General features: G+C 54.7%; 1 protein-coding gene across 8 annotated transcripts in view; it reads left to right on the top strand.

Moving 5' to 3' along the window:
* ARAP1 (ArfGAP with RhoGAP domain, ankyrin repeat and PH domain 1) overlaps positions 1–16,837 on the top strand; it is a 62,129-nt gene that overhangs the window by 29,448 nt on the left and 15,844 nt on the right. For all 8 annotated transcript variants that reach the window (XM_019649410.1, XM_019649413.1, XM_019649415.1 and 5 more), the window contains 12 exons: positions 4,536–4,699; positions 5,873–5,940; positions 6,552–6,682; positions 6,827–6,982; positions 7,365–7,434; positions 7,734–7,854; positions 8,529–8,731; positions 9,139–9,245; positions 10,862–11,061; positions 12,997–13,082; positions 14,400–14,582; positions 15,678–15,852. In XM_019649410.1, coding sequence (XP_019504955.1) covers positions 4,536–4,699; positions 5,873–5,940; positions 6,552–6,682; positions 6,827–6,982; positions 7,365–7,434; positions 7,734–7,854; positions 8,529–8,731; positions 9,139–9,245; positions 10,862–11,061; positions 12,997–13,082; positions 14,400–14,582; positions 15,678–15,852 — 1,664 coding nt within the window. The remainder of the gene's footprint in view (positions 1–4,535; positions 4,700–5,872; positions 5,941–6,551; positions 6,683–6,826; positions 6,983–7,364; positions 7,435–7,733; positions 7,855–8,528; positions 8,732–9,138; positions 9,246–10,861; positions 11,062–12,996; positions 13,083–14,399; positions 14,583–15,677; positions 15,853–16,837) is intronic.

Genomic DNA, 16,837 nt, shown 5'->3' with positions numbered 1-16,837 from the left:
CTATAAAGCAGGTTCGTAGCCCAGCCTGTGTGGTCTGTGCCTCCTTCAATCACAGCTAGGGTGAAAAAATAGTGCCAATGACATGTGGGAGTGGCTTTCCTTATTGAACGATCAGTAAGCTTGGAAGTAGAGCAGAGAGGAAACTGAGGCTCAACGATGAAGTGACCTGCTTTGTGAGGTCACAAACCGACGAGTGGTTGAGCTGGAATTCCAGCCCAGGTCTGCCTGGCTCTAAATCTGTCTCTTAACTAGAGTAACCACACATCCCATGTTGCCTGGGACAGGCCCTGTTTACACCTCTTGGGCTGGCGAAGTTATTAATGGTGCCTCTTTTAACTCCCAGAAATGTTCTGGTTTATACGACTAATTATATGATCTCCCTGCTCTTATCCATTCTGGTTTGGGACCCTCACCTGTTTCCCAACCCCTAGGTATAAGGTTGGCTGTGTATTTGCCCTAATCTCGTAAGACAAATCTGAAGCTGATGACCCAGGCTGGGGTGGATCAGCCCCTGCCCTTGCCAGGAGTGTCTGGTCTTGCTATGGGCATAGTGGGGAGAGTGGATGGGTCCACATGTCACTTGGATAGAGGAGAAAATGGCTGAAGGAGCAGGGGAACCAGGGATGGGGGCAGGGGGAACACAGCTCCGTGTTGGCATCCTGGAGGCTGCCTAGAGGCCAGGCCAATTGAGCTGTGTTTTGAGGTGCAGATGGGCTTTGCATAGGCCGAGATGGTACGGAGAGGGCAGTGATAATGATGAGGAAGCCTTGAGCAAAGGCTTGGAGGTGGAGCCACTGAGCACAGGCTCAGGGTTGGGACTGATCTTCTGGTCTGCAGGTCAGAGGTCAATGGGAAACATCCCAGCTGGGCCTCAGTGGCAGATTGTAGCTGGGGCTGCTCTTAGGGATGCAGGCACTGAGTAGGCAAGACTCCAGCTGGGGTGAGGGTACGCTGTGGTCTCTGCCTCTTCCCCTGGGGTTTTCCCACATGCTATGCCTTCCTGACACCACTTCTCCTTTCCTGGGCTCGGCCTTGACTCAGCATGGCCTGGTCCCCTATGGAGGCAGGCGGGGGTCAGCCAGGAGGCTTCCTGGAGGAGGTGGCTAGAGTGAGGTCTGGATGTCCACGAGGAGTCCCCTTACCCCCATCTTCTTGGCATATAGTTCTTTCCCTGCAAAGGCTCTGCTGGGAGAGGAGCCCTTTGCATCTGTTCCACGCTCCCTTCTTGCCATGATCACAGTGCCTATCAGAGCTGCGATCTCATTCCTTCTTGGACCAAACGTCAGCCCCAGAGTTGCCTAGATCCTGAGTTGGGGTGAGGTGTGAGGATGCTGGCCTCAGAGGAGCCCTCAGATCCGGGCTGTGGTCTCATTTGCCCCTGGTGGTTGAGTTTGCAGGCTGTGGTGCTGGATGACCTGGGTGCAAATCCCAGCTGTGGGGTGAAGGGCTAATTACTTCATGTCTCTGCCTCAGTTTCCTCATCTGTAAAGTGAGAACAGTGGGCCATACTTTATAGAGCTGTTGTGGTGAGTAAATGAATGACTCCATGTAAAGCACTTAGGAGATGGCTGGGAATACATACACATGCATAATTAATAAGAATTAATTAATCCAGGTCTTCATTTATTTACTAATCCCTGCTGAGTGCTAGGCATACCATAGTGAACAAGGTAGTGTGGCACTTGCCTCAGGGAGTCCACATGCTAGAGAGGCCTCAGATGGGCAGATTCCTCACAGATGATCTGATGAGGGAAGACTGGGGGCAGAGGTGGGAGGGCCGGGGCTGCTGGGTTCTGAGGATGCTCTGTTGCCACCACCTTCCCCTCAGTGCTGGCACTCAGTCAGGGAGCCAGGCCCACTCAGCCCTGCTTGGTTGGGAGGGGCGGAGCCTGTCCTCACCTCCTCTGGGCCAGTTGGACTGGTCCTGGCCCAGTAGCTTAGGGTTATGCTTTCAGCTGATCAGGCCGGGCCCTCAAGGGCCCTTTCTTGTTGTTTGGGAGGCTGTGTGATAGATTGCTTTGTCTGTCAAAAGGTCTCCAAGGACATTGCATCTGACCAGTTGGGGGTCAGTACCCCAGGTCATGCCCTTGGGCCTGTGGGCACTCCACTCAGTCTTTTGGTCATCATTCATCCTTTCATTTGCTTTCTATTCAACTCTCATGGCCACCCTATTCATCTACCCATCCACCCACCCGTCCTTCCTTCCTTCTGTCCCTCCATCCATCCATCCATTCATCCATCCACCCACTCGTCCATCCGTCTGTATGCCCACCCACCTAGTCAACATGCTCTTGTTGCTGACTCAACCAGGCCCCGTACTGGGGCTGTGGGAAGAGAGTCAAGTCCAATGCTGTCCAGTCCTAAAGTTCAAGTGAGGGAGACAGCCTGGTGCAGTGCCCACCAGGGGGTCTTCTTACGTCCAGCTAAACATTCATGCCCTCAACACTTCCATAGGCCCACTTGGCATCAGATTCCCTGAGAAGCACATAGGGAGAGAACAGCTGACCACCAGGGCTGTGGCAGGTCTTCCTCTGATGTGAGGTCCTTATAGTGGTCAATGCCACGGCGGTCCATGTCAACACACAGCTGTCCAAGAGCCATTCTCTGTGGCCCTCCAGGGGACGACAGTTCAGAGGACTGAGACTCACAGCAGACAAGTGTGAGAGCCACCTTGGCCTAGAAATTCTTGTCTGAAGGGGACAATATGTCTTCTAAAAACCCCACAGGCCTAGTTTTAGGTCCCTGCATGCGATGTACCCAGCTACAAGCCACCACACTCAGGGAAGCCCACCAGGTCAAGAGACTGCTTAAACAGTTTCTCACAGTCCAGGTGCAGTTCCTTACTCAGGCCACTTCTGTTAAAGGCAGTGTTGCCTAGGAAGGAACAGGGCTGACGTACCACCTTTAGCAGGTTTCTGGGGGAACCGAGTGCCGAAGCTTGCTGAAGGCCCAATTCTCACACCGAAAGGGAAAGGGTCACGTTCATTCTTTGTCCACACATGGGGAAGAGACTGTTGGAGTCCAGGGTGGTATGGAGGTAGCCACGTGGCCAAGAAGCATGCAGACGGTAGAGGCCGGGGTCAGGTCCTGGCGTAGATGTTAGCACAATACCTGGCACAAAGGAAGGAGATACTTAAAAAAAAATGTTTATTTGAGATAATTTGTCTAAAGCTCATAACAGAAAGGAGCATGGGAAGGGACTGGGGCAGCATGAAGGAAGGGTCAGGAAAGGCTTTCAGGGATGGGGGACTTGAGTTTGGAATTAAAGGATAAGGAGATGTAGCCCAGTCAGAGACCAGGGAAAATAGTACTTCTGGAGGAGGCAGCCGCAAGCGCAAAGGCCTGGCATCATGAGCATGCCTCAGCCCTTCCTCGCTTTCACAGTAATCACGCACTACCAGCCGCTGCCAGGAACACTGGGCACTAGACCAGGCTGAGCTTTTCCCACTCTGGCACTCCTTCTTGGCCCCCTGCTGGACACTGGTAGAGACTACAGGTGGTGCCAGGCCTCTAGGGCTCAGGTGCCTTGTTCCATCTGGTCGTCCCTGTGCATCCTGTGTGCTGGCACATGACATGCCTTGTCTTGGTTAATCCCCCAACCACCATGCCAGGTTGGTGATATAGTCCCCACTCTACAGAAGAGGAAACAGGCTCAGAGAGGCTAGGTGCTTACCCCAGGACACACAGGAGCTAAGACTGAGGCAAGGTTCAGATCCACGTCTCTGATGTCAAAGCCTTTTGGGTGACTTTTCAGACTGCAGGGAACCGTGTGATCTGTGCTGAGACAGACAGACAAGAGCACATGGTTGTGGGAGCCCAGAGGCCCCAAGCCTGGCCTTGGAGAGTCAGGGAATGGTTCTGTGGGAGAGATAGCAGAGGTGAAGAGCTGGTGTGCAGAGGAGTGTGGTGGGATGAGGTGAGTTTGAGAGATCCGAGGGCATCTTGGAGATGGTGAATATCCATGTTTGGGACAAGAGAGAAGGTAGCCTTAAGCCAGAGACCCACGATTCAAGGCTTCAGGACCTGGTTTCTGATGCTCTAAACTGTGCCCTTGGCCTTGATGCCCATTTCATTTTTTCTCCATCCATTCGCCAATGAACACCTTCTTATGCTCAAAAGCTCAGCTCAAGCCTTACCTCCAGCCTTCCCTGAGTCGCCTGGCTAGAATGCAGCCCACCCACACCTTATTCTGGTCTTCACCCCTCTTCTAGAGTGGAGACCTAGTGGGTACATGTGGCTAAAAGCTAGAGCTCTGGGGACAGATGACCATGTCACAGCAATGCAGCCAAAGAAGGTGCCTGCTTGCTTTAGGCTTTGGGGAGCTTGCAGGGTTTGGGACAGAGGAGTAAGGGGAGGAAGTTTGTGTAGAGGAGGGCTCCTGTCTGAGTTTGTGGAATGAATGAGTTTTGCTGAAGCTCAGGTAAACTGGGGGCCCAGTGGGTTTGAGTCCTGGTTCTGTCGCTTAGTGATACTTGCCCAGTGACTCAGTGACTCCGAGCTAACCCCTTGTTGCCCACCTTTTCATCTGTTCACAGTCTTCCCTCCAAAGAGGAGGAGTTACTGACACCACCACTGTCATCCCCTCCTCAGCCAGAGCCTGAGGAGCCCCTGGCAACCTTCCCCCGGGGGCCTCCCCAGGCCCTGTCTTCCAGCCCCCCAGATATCCCCCCGAAGCCTCTTCGCCTGCTCCCGGAGTTTGGTGAGTGCCAAAGCCAGGCCTAGGGCTCTGGGTGGGTGGCCTGGGATCTGGCCCTTGAGGAGTCTGCAGGGAATACAAGGTTCCCATTCCCCTTTCTGTTGGGTCCTGCCTCCGACCTCCTGTGTGGCCCTGGACAGGTGAGCATCATTCTCTTGATCTTCAAAATGGAGACACTACCCACATATCTGACCTACAGACTGTTAGGGGTGAGCACGTGGCAAACTTTCTGAGTAGCCCGTGGTTTAAGGTCTCGGAGTATTTTCCACAGTCGTGGATGGTTTGCTGCCCCTGGGGTTGTCTACAAGGTCAGATAATTAAGTTCATGAACTCATCCTAGAAAAAGTGCTATATACCTCATTGCTGAATATCACTATGGTCACCTTTGAAGTACTCCCCTTGGGAAGGTATGCACTGACGCCAGTGCTTAGTCCACCTTCAAAGCGATTTTGGAACTCTTTTTCTGGAATGGCCATCAGAGCTGACATCATATTATGTCCTTGATGTCCTGAATGTCATCAAAATGTCTTCCTTTCAATATTTCCTTTAACCTTTGGGTAAAGAAAGAGTCATTGGGGGCCAGATCAGGTGGGTAGGGAGGGTGTTCCAATACAGTTATTTGTTTACTGGCTAAAACCTCCCTCACAGACAGTGCCGGGTGAACCGTGACTCAAGAGCCATGAATTGTTGGCGAAAAGTTCAGGTCATCTAACTTTTTCATGCAGCCTTTTCAACACTTCCAAATAGTAAATTTGGTTAACTGTTTGTCCAGTTGGTACAAATTCATAATGAATAATCCCTCTGTTATCAAAAAAAGGTTAGCAACATTGTTGCAACAAGTTTGCAAACTTAATTGTCCGACCTTGTATTTTTCTTGATTTGTGTTGCTTCTTTAAGCCTTTTTAAAGGCAGTACCGGCCCCTGACCCCCAAGCTTGCCACCTCTTCAGATCGCCTGTGGTGGCCAGGCATCCCCGGTACCTTCCTGTGAGGCCCTGAGAGTATAAATAGCACTTCCTGTCCCCTGTGCCTGTGTTTTTGGAAGCCAGGCCAAGGTGGGGATTGGAAGGGGTGCTCTCTTGGGCTTGGGGTAGCCTTTGTAAAGCCAGGCCCAGATGCCCAGGAGGGGAAGCCAGGCTCCTTGCTTCTGAGTCTCCCCCACCCCCTCTCTCCCCAGATGACTCTGACTACGATGAGGCCCCAGACGAGGGGCTGGGGGCCCCAGCTGGCGTGATGACCAAGAAGGTGGGTCAGGCGGTAGTTAGGGTTTAGGCTGTTTGCCATCAGTGTGGAGGGCTGGCTGCCCAGCTGCCTTTCAGACCCTGTGGACCACCAGCTAGAGAATGGGCAACGCTTCCAGGAGAGTTTCCTTCCCCGCTTCATTGTCTTGCCATGCAGAGGTCAGGGGTCAGACACAGGATTCCAAGTCCCAGTGCTGGGCCAGGAATCTGGGGGCTCTGGTTTGTGGCTCCACTTCCAATCTTCAGCTGCATCTCGATGGCTGTGTGTGGCCTCTTCTCTCTCTTGGTGTTTTGAGCACAGCTGTCTTGCAATATCTGTTCCTCTCTGTCTTTGTTTCACTTTTGTGTTCCCATGTGACCTTCTCTCTGAGTGTCTTAACTCTCCATCCCTGAGTGTTGCTGTTTTTGTCTCTGATCTGGGCTGGTGTGGCCCTGTCTCACTTGGTCCCTGTGTAGTCTGCTTGTGGGGGGAGGGGAATGTGAGGAAACAGAAGTAAAAGTGCTGAATTGTGTGCGTCTGGGATGAAGTGGACAGAAAGGGTTGTGGCAGCCCCTGGATGGGTGTGATCTGGGGCTTGAAGGGAAGCATGACACTGAGTGGGTCTGTGGGGCCAGGAGCAGCTCCCAGTGAGCCAAGCCCCACGTGCTGTGCGTGTGGCCAGTCTGCTGAGCGAGGGCGAAGAGCTGTCGGGGGACGACCAAGGGGATGAAGATGAGGATGACCACGCCTATGAGGGTGTCCCCAAGTGAGTGTCCATCTCTCTCGGGTGGCTCTCCCATCCAGTCCCCCTCCTTCCCCAAGCCCAGCCCAGCCCCGCCCCGCATCTCCTCAGCCCCCACCCCACTGGAGCCCCTACTCCGTCCCTTCATTCCCGCTTCTATTCCCCCAGTGGTGGATGGCACACCAGTAGCCTGAGCTCATCCTTGCCAAGCAGCTTCCTGACCCCCCAGCTCCCACCCCACCCCATGGATGAACTGCCTGGGGGTCCCACCCCCACCACACCAGTCATCAAAACTGGCTGGCTGGACAAGAACCCACCACAGGGGTGAGTGAAACCTGGCGGGTCCTGCTGGTGCTCTGCATGGGCTACACAGTGCTCTAGTATACTGGTTTCATGGACATGAAAACCAGAGGGGTCAAGGTTATTTGAGCAGGTCTCTTTCCATGCAGACTGTAACCGCTGATGATCCCCACAAGACCTGTGTTTTATTATCCTTAATATTGGGCAGTCAATGCTCTGAGCCCAATTTCAACCACTCTTGCTGTAGATAAAGTTCATCTTCCCACTGGGATCCTTCCATTTGGGATCCTTCCCCCCTTGAACCTAACTTTGTTTGTGGCTGACAGAGGGAGCTGGGGTAGTCCTGGAGCCTCTCCCCTCATCCCCGATCATTTGTTCCATTGTCCCCCTGCCTCTGCCTCCCCAGATCTTACATATATCAAAAGCGATGGGTGAGACTGGATGCTGATTACCTGCGATACTTTGATAGTAACAAGGTAAGGCCTGTGTTGGTCCCTGTTGCAACCCCTGCTCCAGCCTGGCCCTAGGCTGAACCCTGATATTGGACCCGACAGAGTCCCTCCCCATATGAGTCCTCACCAGAGCTCCGGCCTGACTCCTGGAACCATGTTTTTCTGGCCCATCCACCAGCCGTGGGCTGTGGTCAGGATAGGGGCTGCCCCTGACCACTTGTGGGAGATAGGGCTACAGACTTTATTTCAACTAAAGTTAAGGGAGCAGGGAGGGGCTGGAACTCTGGGGATCCCCCACAGTACAGGTCTTCTCTCTTCCCCAGGACACCTATTCTAAGCGCTTTATCGCTGTGGCCTGCATCTCCCGCGTGGCTGCCATTGGGGACCAGAAGTTTGAAGTGATCACGAACAACCGGACCTTTGCCTTCCGGGCAGAGAGTGATGGTGTGGAGTGGGGCAGGCCAGAGACTGGCAGTTTGGCTAAGGGGGGAGGAGAACCAGGGGACATCAAACCCAGAGAGGAGTCCACCCTCTGTGAGGTGGGGGAGGTGAAGGGGTACCCTCTGACTGGCTCTATGCTTGAGACACCCGTCGAGTCCTCAGAACCACGTTACGTTTACAGGGGGAAATGGCTCAGAAAGGCTAAGTGTCTTGCCCAGTTTTTAGGGGTTTTTTTTTTTTTTAGATTTTTTTGTTGGGGAATTGGGGTAGGGGAACAGCACTGGGGAATCGGGGGGAGGGGAACAGACGAGTTGCTGTCCTTTGGGTCTTCGTCTAGTTGTGGAGGACATCGCTTCACTGGCCCATGTTGGTATTATCATTGAGCTCTTCCCGGCTGAGGCAGATCAGTCACCAGCTTCTGGACCGCCAGCCGTTCACGGCGGCTCTTGGCAGCTTACATTGGCTGCCGGCTGCTCAAGCCGGCTGCCAGCCACTCATGGTAGCTTATGTGGCTTGCCCAGTTTTAAGGGGCACAGCCGGGATTGGAGCCTGAGGTTGTCCAAGTCAGAGAGCTCAGAGATAGTCAGATGGGTGGGCCAGTCTGGGTGGGTTTTCTTGTTCTTCGGCAGTCCCTTGCCAGGCTGAGCTCAGGCCTATTTCTTCCCCTTTGCCCACAGCGGAGAGGAAGGAGTGGATGCAGGCCCTACAGCAGGCGGTGGCTGAGCAGCGTGCCCGTGCCCGGCTGTCTAGTGTTTCTCTGTTGGGTGTTCAAGGCTCAGAGCCACCTGACCGTGCTGGCAACCTAGAGCTACGTGGCTTCAAGAATAAACTGTATGTCACTGTGGTTGGGGACAAAGTGCAGCTTTACAAGAATCTGGAGGTACGAAGGGGTAGGCCAGGTTGCTAAACTTCTCCTCTGCTCCATGCCCATCCTGGGCCCTCAGCCCCACCCCGTGTCTACCTGGTCTCTCAGCCCTGCCCTTTTCCTTTCCTCCCCTGATGGAGCCCAGCCCTGGCCTGCCCCCTACCTGCCCCTAGTTCTAACCCCCTCCCCGGCCTGGTTTCTGAGCATTACCGTCCCATCATTCCCTACCTATTGCTACATGGCCTCTGACTCTGGGTCTGTTTCCTTAGTGGACCCTTGCCCAGATTCCTGAACCCTCCCTTACCTCTTTCCTAGCCACTTTCAAGTCCCTAAAGTACCACCTCCCCCTCCTCTGCCCCTTTCCGGGGCCTTGAGCCCCTCCCCCCAGGCCTTGCCCTCACTGCTTTCTACCTGCCTGCCAGGAGTACCACCTGGGTGTCGGCATCACCTTCATTGACATGAGCGTGGGCAACGTGAAGGAAGCGGACCGGCGCAGCTTCGACCTCACCACCCCCTACCGCATTTTCAGGTGAGCCTCCGTCTCTCACCTGCATCCCCATTCCCTCCCACGGTTTTTTTCTTGCATATGTGGGAAGCCGCTCCTCTTCAAGGATGGATTTCTCTCCTCCCTTCCCAGCCCTGTCCACCTCACTGGTCCTTTACTTTCACTTGCTAGCCTGCTCTGATCCCTCCCTTCTAAGAAATCCCACTCTTCCCACCCCTCTCTGGTCATCACCGTCCGGCCGCCCCCCCTCCCCCCACTGCTCCCAGAGTTGCCCATAGTGGCTTTCTGTACCACTCATCTACCCTGCTGTCCCCTCCAGCCGGCCCTGCTTCCTTGGAAGTGTTTGTCTGTCATCAAGACTTACTTGAGGTCAAAGACTGCTCTTCCCTCCGTGTCTCCTGGGGCTAGTCTTGAGCGCTCCTCCCTGAGCCTCTAAGACTGTACCATCTTGGCTTCCTCTGACCTCATCCATTCCTGAGTGGTCTGTCTGTCCTCTGTCCTCTGGCTGGGCAGGCTCACCCACTGCCAGGCCTTTAGCTGCCACCTCTGAGGCACTGTGCCATACCTGGGTTCAAATCCTGCATATTAGCTTAGCCGCCATGACAGAATACCACAGACTGGGGGGCTTAAACAACAGTAGTTTATTTTCTCGCAGTTCTGGAGGCTGGAACTCCAAGGTTAAGGTGCCGCCAGGGTTGGTCTCTCTTCCTGGTTTGTAGACGGCCGCCTCTTCACTGTGTCCTCACACGGCCTTTCCTCTGTGCCCATGTGGAGACAAAGAGCTGTCTGGTGTCCCTTCCAGTCTTGCTGGATTAAAGACCCGCTCTTATGACATTATTTGACCTTAATTACCTCCCTGAAGGCCCTATCTCCAAATGCAGTCACATTGAAATTAGGGCTTTAACCTATGAGTTTTATGGGGACACAGTTCAGTCTGTAACAGCCTGAATCCTAAGGCTTTGACAGCTTCATGGATGAGGGCGGTCTGCAACACCTCTCATAAAGCAGTATTAATATCCATTACATCTGCAGCAGCAATGCCTTTCTTGGCCATGGCAGCGAGTTGCGGGTGGAACCAAACACTGGACTTGGGGGCTGCAGGGAAGGAAAGAGCCAGAGGGGAAGACATCTCTGTCTCCTCCCATTGAAACCCTCCACTGCTTTTCCATTGTCCTGTGGGTACACTATGACCGCCTCTGCCTGGGACAGGTTTGTCCCTCTCTGTCTCCTCGCCTCCTTTCTGCCAGTCTGCCCACAGGTCCTGGAATGTCCCATGTGCCATCCTGCCTCTTTGCACATGCTGTTCCCTCTGTCTAGAATGCCCTTCCACCTCTTTACCTGGCTAAGCCATTGTCATCTGTCAAATCTTAGCCCAGGGATCATTTCTTCCCAGTAGGCTTGTCTACTCCCTGCACAGGGCAGAGCCCCCTGTGGGCTCTCCCAGCTCCCATACATCTCTCAGGTTCATGGTGTTCTTGCCTTTGTCCACACTCACCTCCCCCACAGACCCAGGATGCCTCCCTTTCTGACTGAACTCTTAATGCCTTATTCCCCCACTTTATGCTGTGCCCCTTATGCTGCCCCCAAATCCCTCTGAGCCCTTTCCCAATAGACTCCCACCCCCACTCCTGTGTCCCCAGTTTCTCAGCTGAATCGGAGCTAGAGAAGGACCAATGGCTGGAGGCCATGCAGGGAGCCATTGCCGAGGCCCTGTCTACCTCAGAGGTGGCCGAGCGCATCTGGGCTGTGGCCCCCAACAGGTTCTGTGCTGACTGCGGGGCTGCCCAACCTGACTGGGCCTCCATCAACCTCTGTGTCGTCATCTGCAAGCGCTGCGCAGGTGTGTGTGGGGGTGGGGCACTGGGCCAAGGCACGACAGGGCTGGTGTGTTGGGGTGACAGGTGGTCTATCTGGCTGGAGGGGCTGGAGCAAAGACAGTAGTCAGATGTCATCATTTATGAAGTTGCATCTGTGCGCCAAGTCTTTCCCATTGGCATTAAGCTGCATTCTTACATTGCAAGGCAGGGATTCAACTTTTCACATCATGGGTGGGGACACTGAGTCACAGAGAGGAAAAATGGCTCGTTCATGGTCACCTGGCAAGTAAGTGCATCTGGATTTGAGCCTAGGCCTCTTGGGGTCCAGCGCCCATGTCTCATCAGAAGAATGGCAGAAAGCCAGGCAGGCGGGGCTGGCAGGGGCCAGGCTGGCCAGGGCTTTGCATGCAGAGGGAGGAGCTGGCGTTTCAATACAGAGCGGGATTGGAGGCTGCAGTGGGAGGGACGTGGTCAGATTTGTACATCAGGCTCTGGCTGGTTGGTGGAAGCTGATTATAGAGGGGGCAACACTGGAGACTAGCGGGAAGGCTGCTGATGGAGCCATGAGAGAGAGGAGGAGAAGGAGGCCTGGTCTGGGGGATGGAGAGCATTCAAGAGGTGTTTAGGATCTATGGCATAGAAGTCCCAGTGACAGATCAGATGAGGAGAATGAGATAGAAAAGGATGGAGCTCAAAATTCATTCATCGATATTCAACTATTTATTGAGGGTCTGTCATGTGCCAGACACTGTGCCAGGTGCTGGGTATTTGGCCCCTTTGGGAGATGCCAATGCCAGATGACAGCTTTGGGCAGCTGGAGATGGGTATCCACGGGGAGGAACATTTCTGGGAAGTTGCTGAGCTCAGTGAAGAACCCTGAAGCCTGTGGGATGTCTAGAGCAGATGTCCACGAGGCCTTGGGCTCTGAAGTTTGGGTGCAGGAAAATAATGACTTGATCAGAGACCAGGTCAGGAAGGCATTAGCTCATGGAGGTGAGGGTGATGAGCGGATGGGATGTGAAGGAGGTGAGGCTGAAGCCAGAGCCAGACAGTGCCAGGCACTTCTCGTGCCCCCAGCCCCACTCTCTGCTCCAGGGGTCCGTCATGGGCTTTGCAGCTGAGCAAGGCTGTATTCCGTCCAGCCCCAGCTCCTCCTCCCTTTTCATTCCACAGAGATTTATCAAGTGCTCACTATGTACCAGGCTTTGTCCTGGGCTCTGAGGCTAAACCCTAAAGCAGACAATCAAGGTTCCTGCTCATAGGCAGCTTATATCCTAGTGGGGAGAGGCAGGAAATACATACGCAAACCAATAGAAGTGTCAGGTAATAACAGGTACTATGCAGGGAATGTGTTTGTGGTAAGCCCTCTCAGGAGATGATTGTGTCAGCTGAGATTTGAATGTCAGGAGGGGGCTAGCCTTGGGGAGATGGGGAAGAGAGTCTAGGCAGAAAGAACAGTGAGTATAAAGGCCCTGAGACAGAAATGAGCATGGAAAATTAGAAGAGGGAGGAGAGTGGCTGAGTGGGATTGTGGGAGGCATGAGATGAGGTTGGAGAAGAAGCAGGTAAGGAATTTAGATCTAATTCCGAGGAACCATTGGAGGGTCTAAAGCAGAGATTCGAAGCAAAGGAATTTGCATTTTGAAGAGATCACACTCTTGCTTGGCTGCGCGGAGAGTGGCCTATAGGGAGTCAAAACTGGCTGTAGGGAGCCAGCTGGAGGCCTGCTGCAGGAGCCCAGGGGATGACTGCAGGGCTCAGTCTGTGGTGCAGGGGGCAGTGGTGTGCAGCTGGATCCTGGAACTGTGTGCCGGTGGAGCTGCATGCCTAGTCCCTGGGTCCTGCCTATGGCCGCTCACTGTCTGCACCTCGTTGAGCCCTGGGGGATGGGGCTGGGAGGTGAGTGCTTATGTGAACGATAGGGCCCAGATGACCCTATCTTGGCCCTCTGTCTACAGGGGAACACCGTGGCATGGGTGCTGGCGTCTCTAAGGTGCGGAGCCTGAAGATGGACAGGAAGGTGTGGACGGAAACACTCATCGAGGTGGGCAGGCCCTTGCTTGTTACCTGTATTTGGGGTCTAGCTGCAGCCTGGATCTCCCAACCCCATCTCCCCTTCTCACTGACCTCAGCACCATGGAACTAGAACAGACCTTTGGGATCATCTAGTGGGTGTGGATTTTGGAAAAGCTGATTTTTGGCAAAGTCTGCAAACTGGCCAGTGAGCTAAGAATGTTTTTACAGTTTTAAAGGGTTGTAAAGGAAAAAAGAATATACAACAGAGACTTTGTGTCCTGCAAAACCTAAAACATTTACTTCATTTCATCTGTACCCACATGAGCCTGTGGGTATGAGTTTAGGGGCACACTCATGTATGCACACTGGTGCCTGTGTACTTGGGGTTCCCAGGTAGTGATATGTGTGGTGTTATAGGGGAGGACCTGTAACAGGAGGTTGGGCCCAGGGCCTTCCTGATAGCTCCAGTAAAGCTTCTGACTCCTGAACAATATGGGTGTCACATCCTCTGTGAGTTAGGGTTAGAGTCCCCAGTTTACAGATGAGGACATTGAGGCCCAGGGAGAGTAGATGACTTTCCCAAAGTCACAGAATGAGTCAATAGTGGCAGGGACTGTTTCTGCCTTATTCTCTGCTGTGACCCCAGCACCCCACATTGGACCTGACAAAGAGGCAAGGTGGGGGACCCAGGAAATGGCGATGGAACACATAATCAGCAGAATGAAAGAATGAATAAACTAGTCCGTTAAAGGCCAGACCCCTGTCCTTCCCCAGAATTTGCCCTTAGCCCTCTTTCCCTGCAGGAGCCCAGGTAAGGATTGCCGGGCTGTCTTGTGGTGCCAGGAGCAGGGGTGTGTGACTCCAGGAGTGATTCTGCAGCTGTGTGGGAGTGGGGCTACAGGCCCAGCCCCTGGGAAATGTCCTAGAGGAATGTCAGGGACAGGAGATGTTCCCCAAAGCCCTACCCACCCCATTGGCTGACAGGTTGGCCCCCTCACCCACTCTCCCAAGTTGTGATAGCCTCAGGAATACAGAGTTCCAGATGTGGGACTGGGTAGGGAAATAGCAAGGCCCCCAACCAGGCACCAGGCCTGGGCATCCACCTGTCAGACTGTCTGCCTCTTGTCCTGTCACTGAGCTGAGGAACTGGTGTCAGGCCCAGGGCTGGTGGGGGAACATCCAAGGCCACCAAAAGGTAGGCTGCCCCTCAGTTTCCCCAAATGGGGAAGCGGACCAGTGGCCTGGCTCTCCCAGCCCCTCACATGACAACCTCAAAACCAAGATTTTGCAGAGCACAGACCCCTGATCATAGGCTGCCCCTCTAACCTCTTGCCCACACCCACAGCTCTTCTTACAGCTGGGCAATGGTGCCGGGAACCACTTCTGGGCAGCCAGTGTGCCCCCCAGTGAGGCCCTGCAGCCTAGCAGCAGCCCTAGCGCCCGGCGGCGCCACTTGGAGGCCAAATACCTCGAGGGCAAGTACCGCCGCTACCACCCGCTCTTTGGCAACCAAGAGGAGCTAGACAAGGTCAGGTCACTGGGCCTCCGGGGCTCCTTGAGAGTACCTTCTTTTCCCTGCTCTGTCAGGGACCCTTGAGATCAACCCCCTTTCTTCCTGTGCCCGCATTCCTGAACATCACAACTCATCTTTTCCACCAGCTCCTAGTAATGAGTATGGGGAAACTGAGGCCCAGAGGGCAGAAGGGCCATGCCGAGGCCACAGGGAGAGTTGGGGCAAAGCAAGGAGGAGCCAGGCCTAACCCTTGAGCGAAAGCCATGTCCCCAGCATCTGTCTGTCTCCCTCCCCTACTGATTCCTCTGTCTCCTGCACCCCGTCCTGCTCCTTCTGAATCCTGCCAAAAGCAGTGAACTTGATGGGGATGCTATTTCCTGTCAGGCTCATAAAAAACAGCTGGTCTCTCCGACCCACCCCCATCCACACCCCATTCAAAATGAGGCCCTGTATGGGCCCCAGGCCCTGACAGGCTGGGAGCCAAGCCCTGGGCCCTGGTCTGGGTTGGCCTGAGTGGGAGGTAGTCTGCTCCGAGGCAGAAGGATGCCACTTGTGACCTCTGATCAGCCTTCAGTCCCTCGCCCCAAGTAGCCCCACCCAGGCCGGCTCAGTCCAGCTAGAAGCCCAGTGGGAGCCAGGCCTCCACCTCCCAGGAACCCAGGCGTCCAGCCCCCAGCCCAGCCCAGTCTAGCCCGCCAGCCAGAAGGGGCGGCAACTCCCATTGGTCAGGAGGGTTGGGCAGGCAGTGAGGAATTCAAATGTGGGAGGAATTTGCTACAAAGCACCCTGCTCTTCTCTTCCACAAGGCAGAGGGAGCTTGAGATCCTCTAGAGAACAGGCTTGGCAGCTAACAGGGTCCTGGGGGCTGCCGGCAGGGGTGAGACCTGGGCTGCTGGGACCCCTGGCCTCTGCTCACCCTCCCTTCCCGCTTTGGCCTTTCTCTTCCTCCTCCTCTCTCTTTCTTCCTCTCTCTTTCCTCTTTCAACCTGAGGATGGGCCCCCAGACCCGGTTGCCTCCTTCCTCTTCCTCTCCCCTCCATTTCCCTTTCCTACTGGCCTCTCATTTTGGCTTGGACTGACCCTGCTCTCCCTCTCCTCCCCTCCTCCCAGGCCCTGTGTGCTGCAGTCACCACCACAGACCTGGCTGAGACCCAGGCACTCCTGGGCTGTGGTGCTGGGGTCAACTGCTTCTCAGGGGACCCTGACGCCCCCACACCCCTGGCTCTTGCTGAGCAGGCGGGGCAGACACTGCAGATGGAATTCCTTCGGAACAATCGGACCACGGGTGAGTGGCCAGTGGGACTGTCCACCTCAAGGGATGGGGCCTCTCTGCTACTGGGATCTGGCCCTTTGCAGGTGGGGGTGCGCCAGGGCTGTGTATCGCCCTGTGAGGTTTGATTACATACCACTTGAGCTTTAATTGCAGCTCCCTAAGGGCCTTGGTGCAACAGAGTGTGTGATTTTGGGTATGTTTGGGTTTGCATGTCAGTGTCCATTTGTGCATCTGGCTTCCCCTTCATATGTATGTCCCTTTGTGTCTCTGTCTCTGCATCTCTTTGTGTATATATGGGCCCCTCCCTGACCTGTAGTGCGGGTGTTCAGTGTGGCGTCTCTGAGCTGCTGTGAATCTGTTTCCTTGTACCAGGGGGTGTTGAGAGCTTTGGGGTTTGTGTGTGTCTGTGTTACTGTGAGGGGTAGGTGTTGCATTTCTCTGTGTGGGTGACCTACCACAGCAGCCCTGTCTGCTGCTTTGTCTGGGTGGGGCTCTGTCACAGATTGGGGTTAGGTCCCACTTGGCTTCCACATTCAGAGTTGGTGCGGAGGGAATGGTGGGGGTGAGCGCTGCTGGTCATGGCCCAGGGCTGGCCTCTGGGGCCACATCCCAGGCCTGAGGGTGGAGTTCCGTGGCCGGGGCTCTGGGCTTAAGGCCACGGGTGGGTGGGGTGCGCTGGGCTGGAGAGAGCCCAGGTGTCCAGGGAGGCATAGGAGACCACCCAACTGGCTTGGGCTCTGGGACTGCTGGGAGCAGGGCTGTTTCCTTAGGCTTTGCATCATCTGGGATAAACCTTCTTCTGGAGATTGTTAGTGAATTTACCCGAGGCCCCCCTCATTGTAGTGTGCTGGCCCTGTGCCTCAACAGAGAGAGTGGGGTGGGCCAGGCTGGGGAGTCAGGGATGCTTCCTGGAAGGGGAGGTACTACAGTTGGGCCTTGGGAGCAGGGTGGAATTTGCACACATGGGGAGAGGTGGAGAATGGCTGGGGCAAAACCC

This window comes from Hipposideros armiger, unplaced genomic scaffold (assembly GCF_001890085.2).
Source record: "Hipposideros armiger isolate ML-2016 unplaced genomic scaffold, ASM189008v1 scaffold_132, whole genome shotgun sequence".
Classification (NCBI taxonomy): Eukaryota; Metazoa; Chordata; class Mammalia; order Chiroptera; family Hipposideridae; genus Hipposideros; species Hipposideros armiger.
Note: the sequence above shows the minus strand (reverse complement) of the source record. Positions and strands in the feature narration are given on the sequence as shown.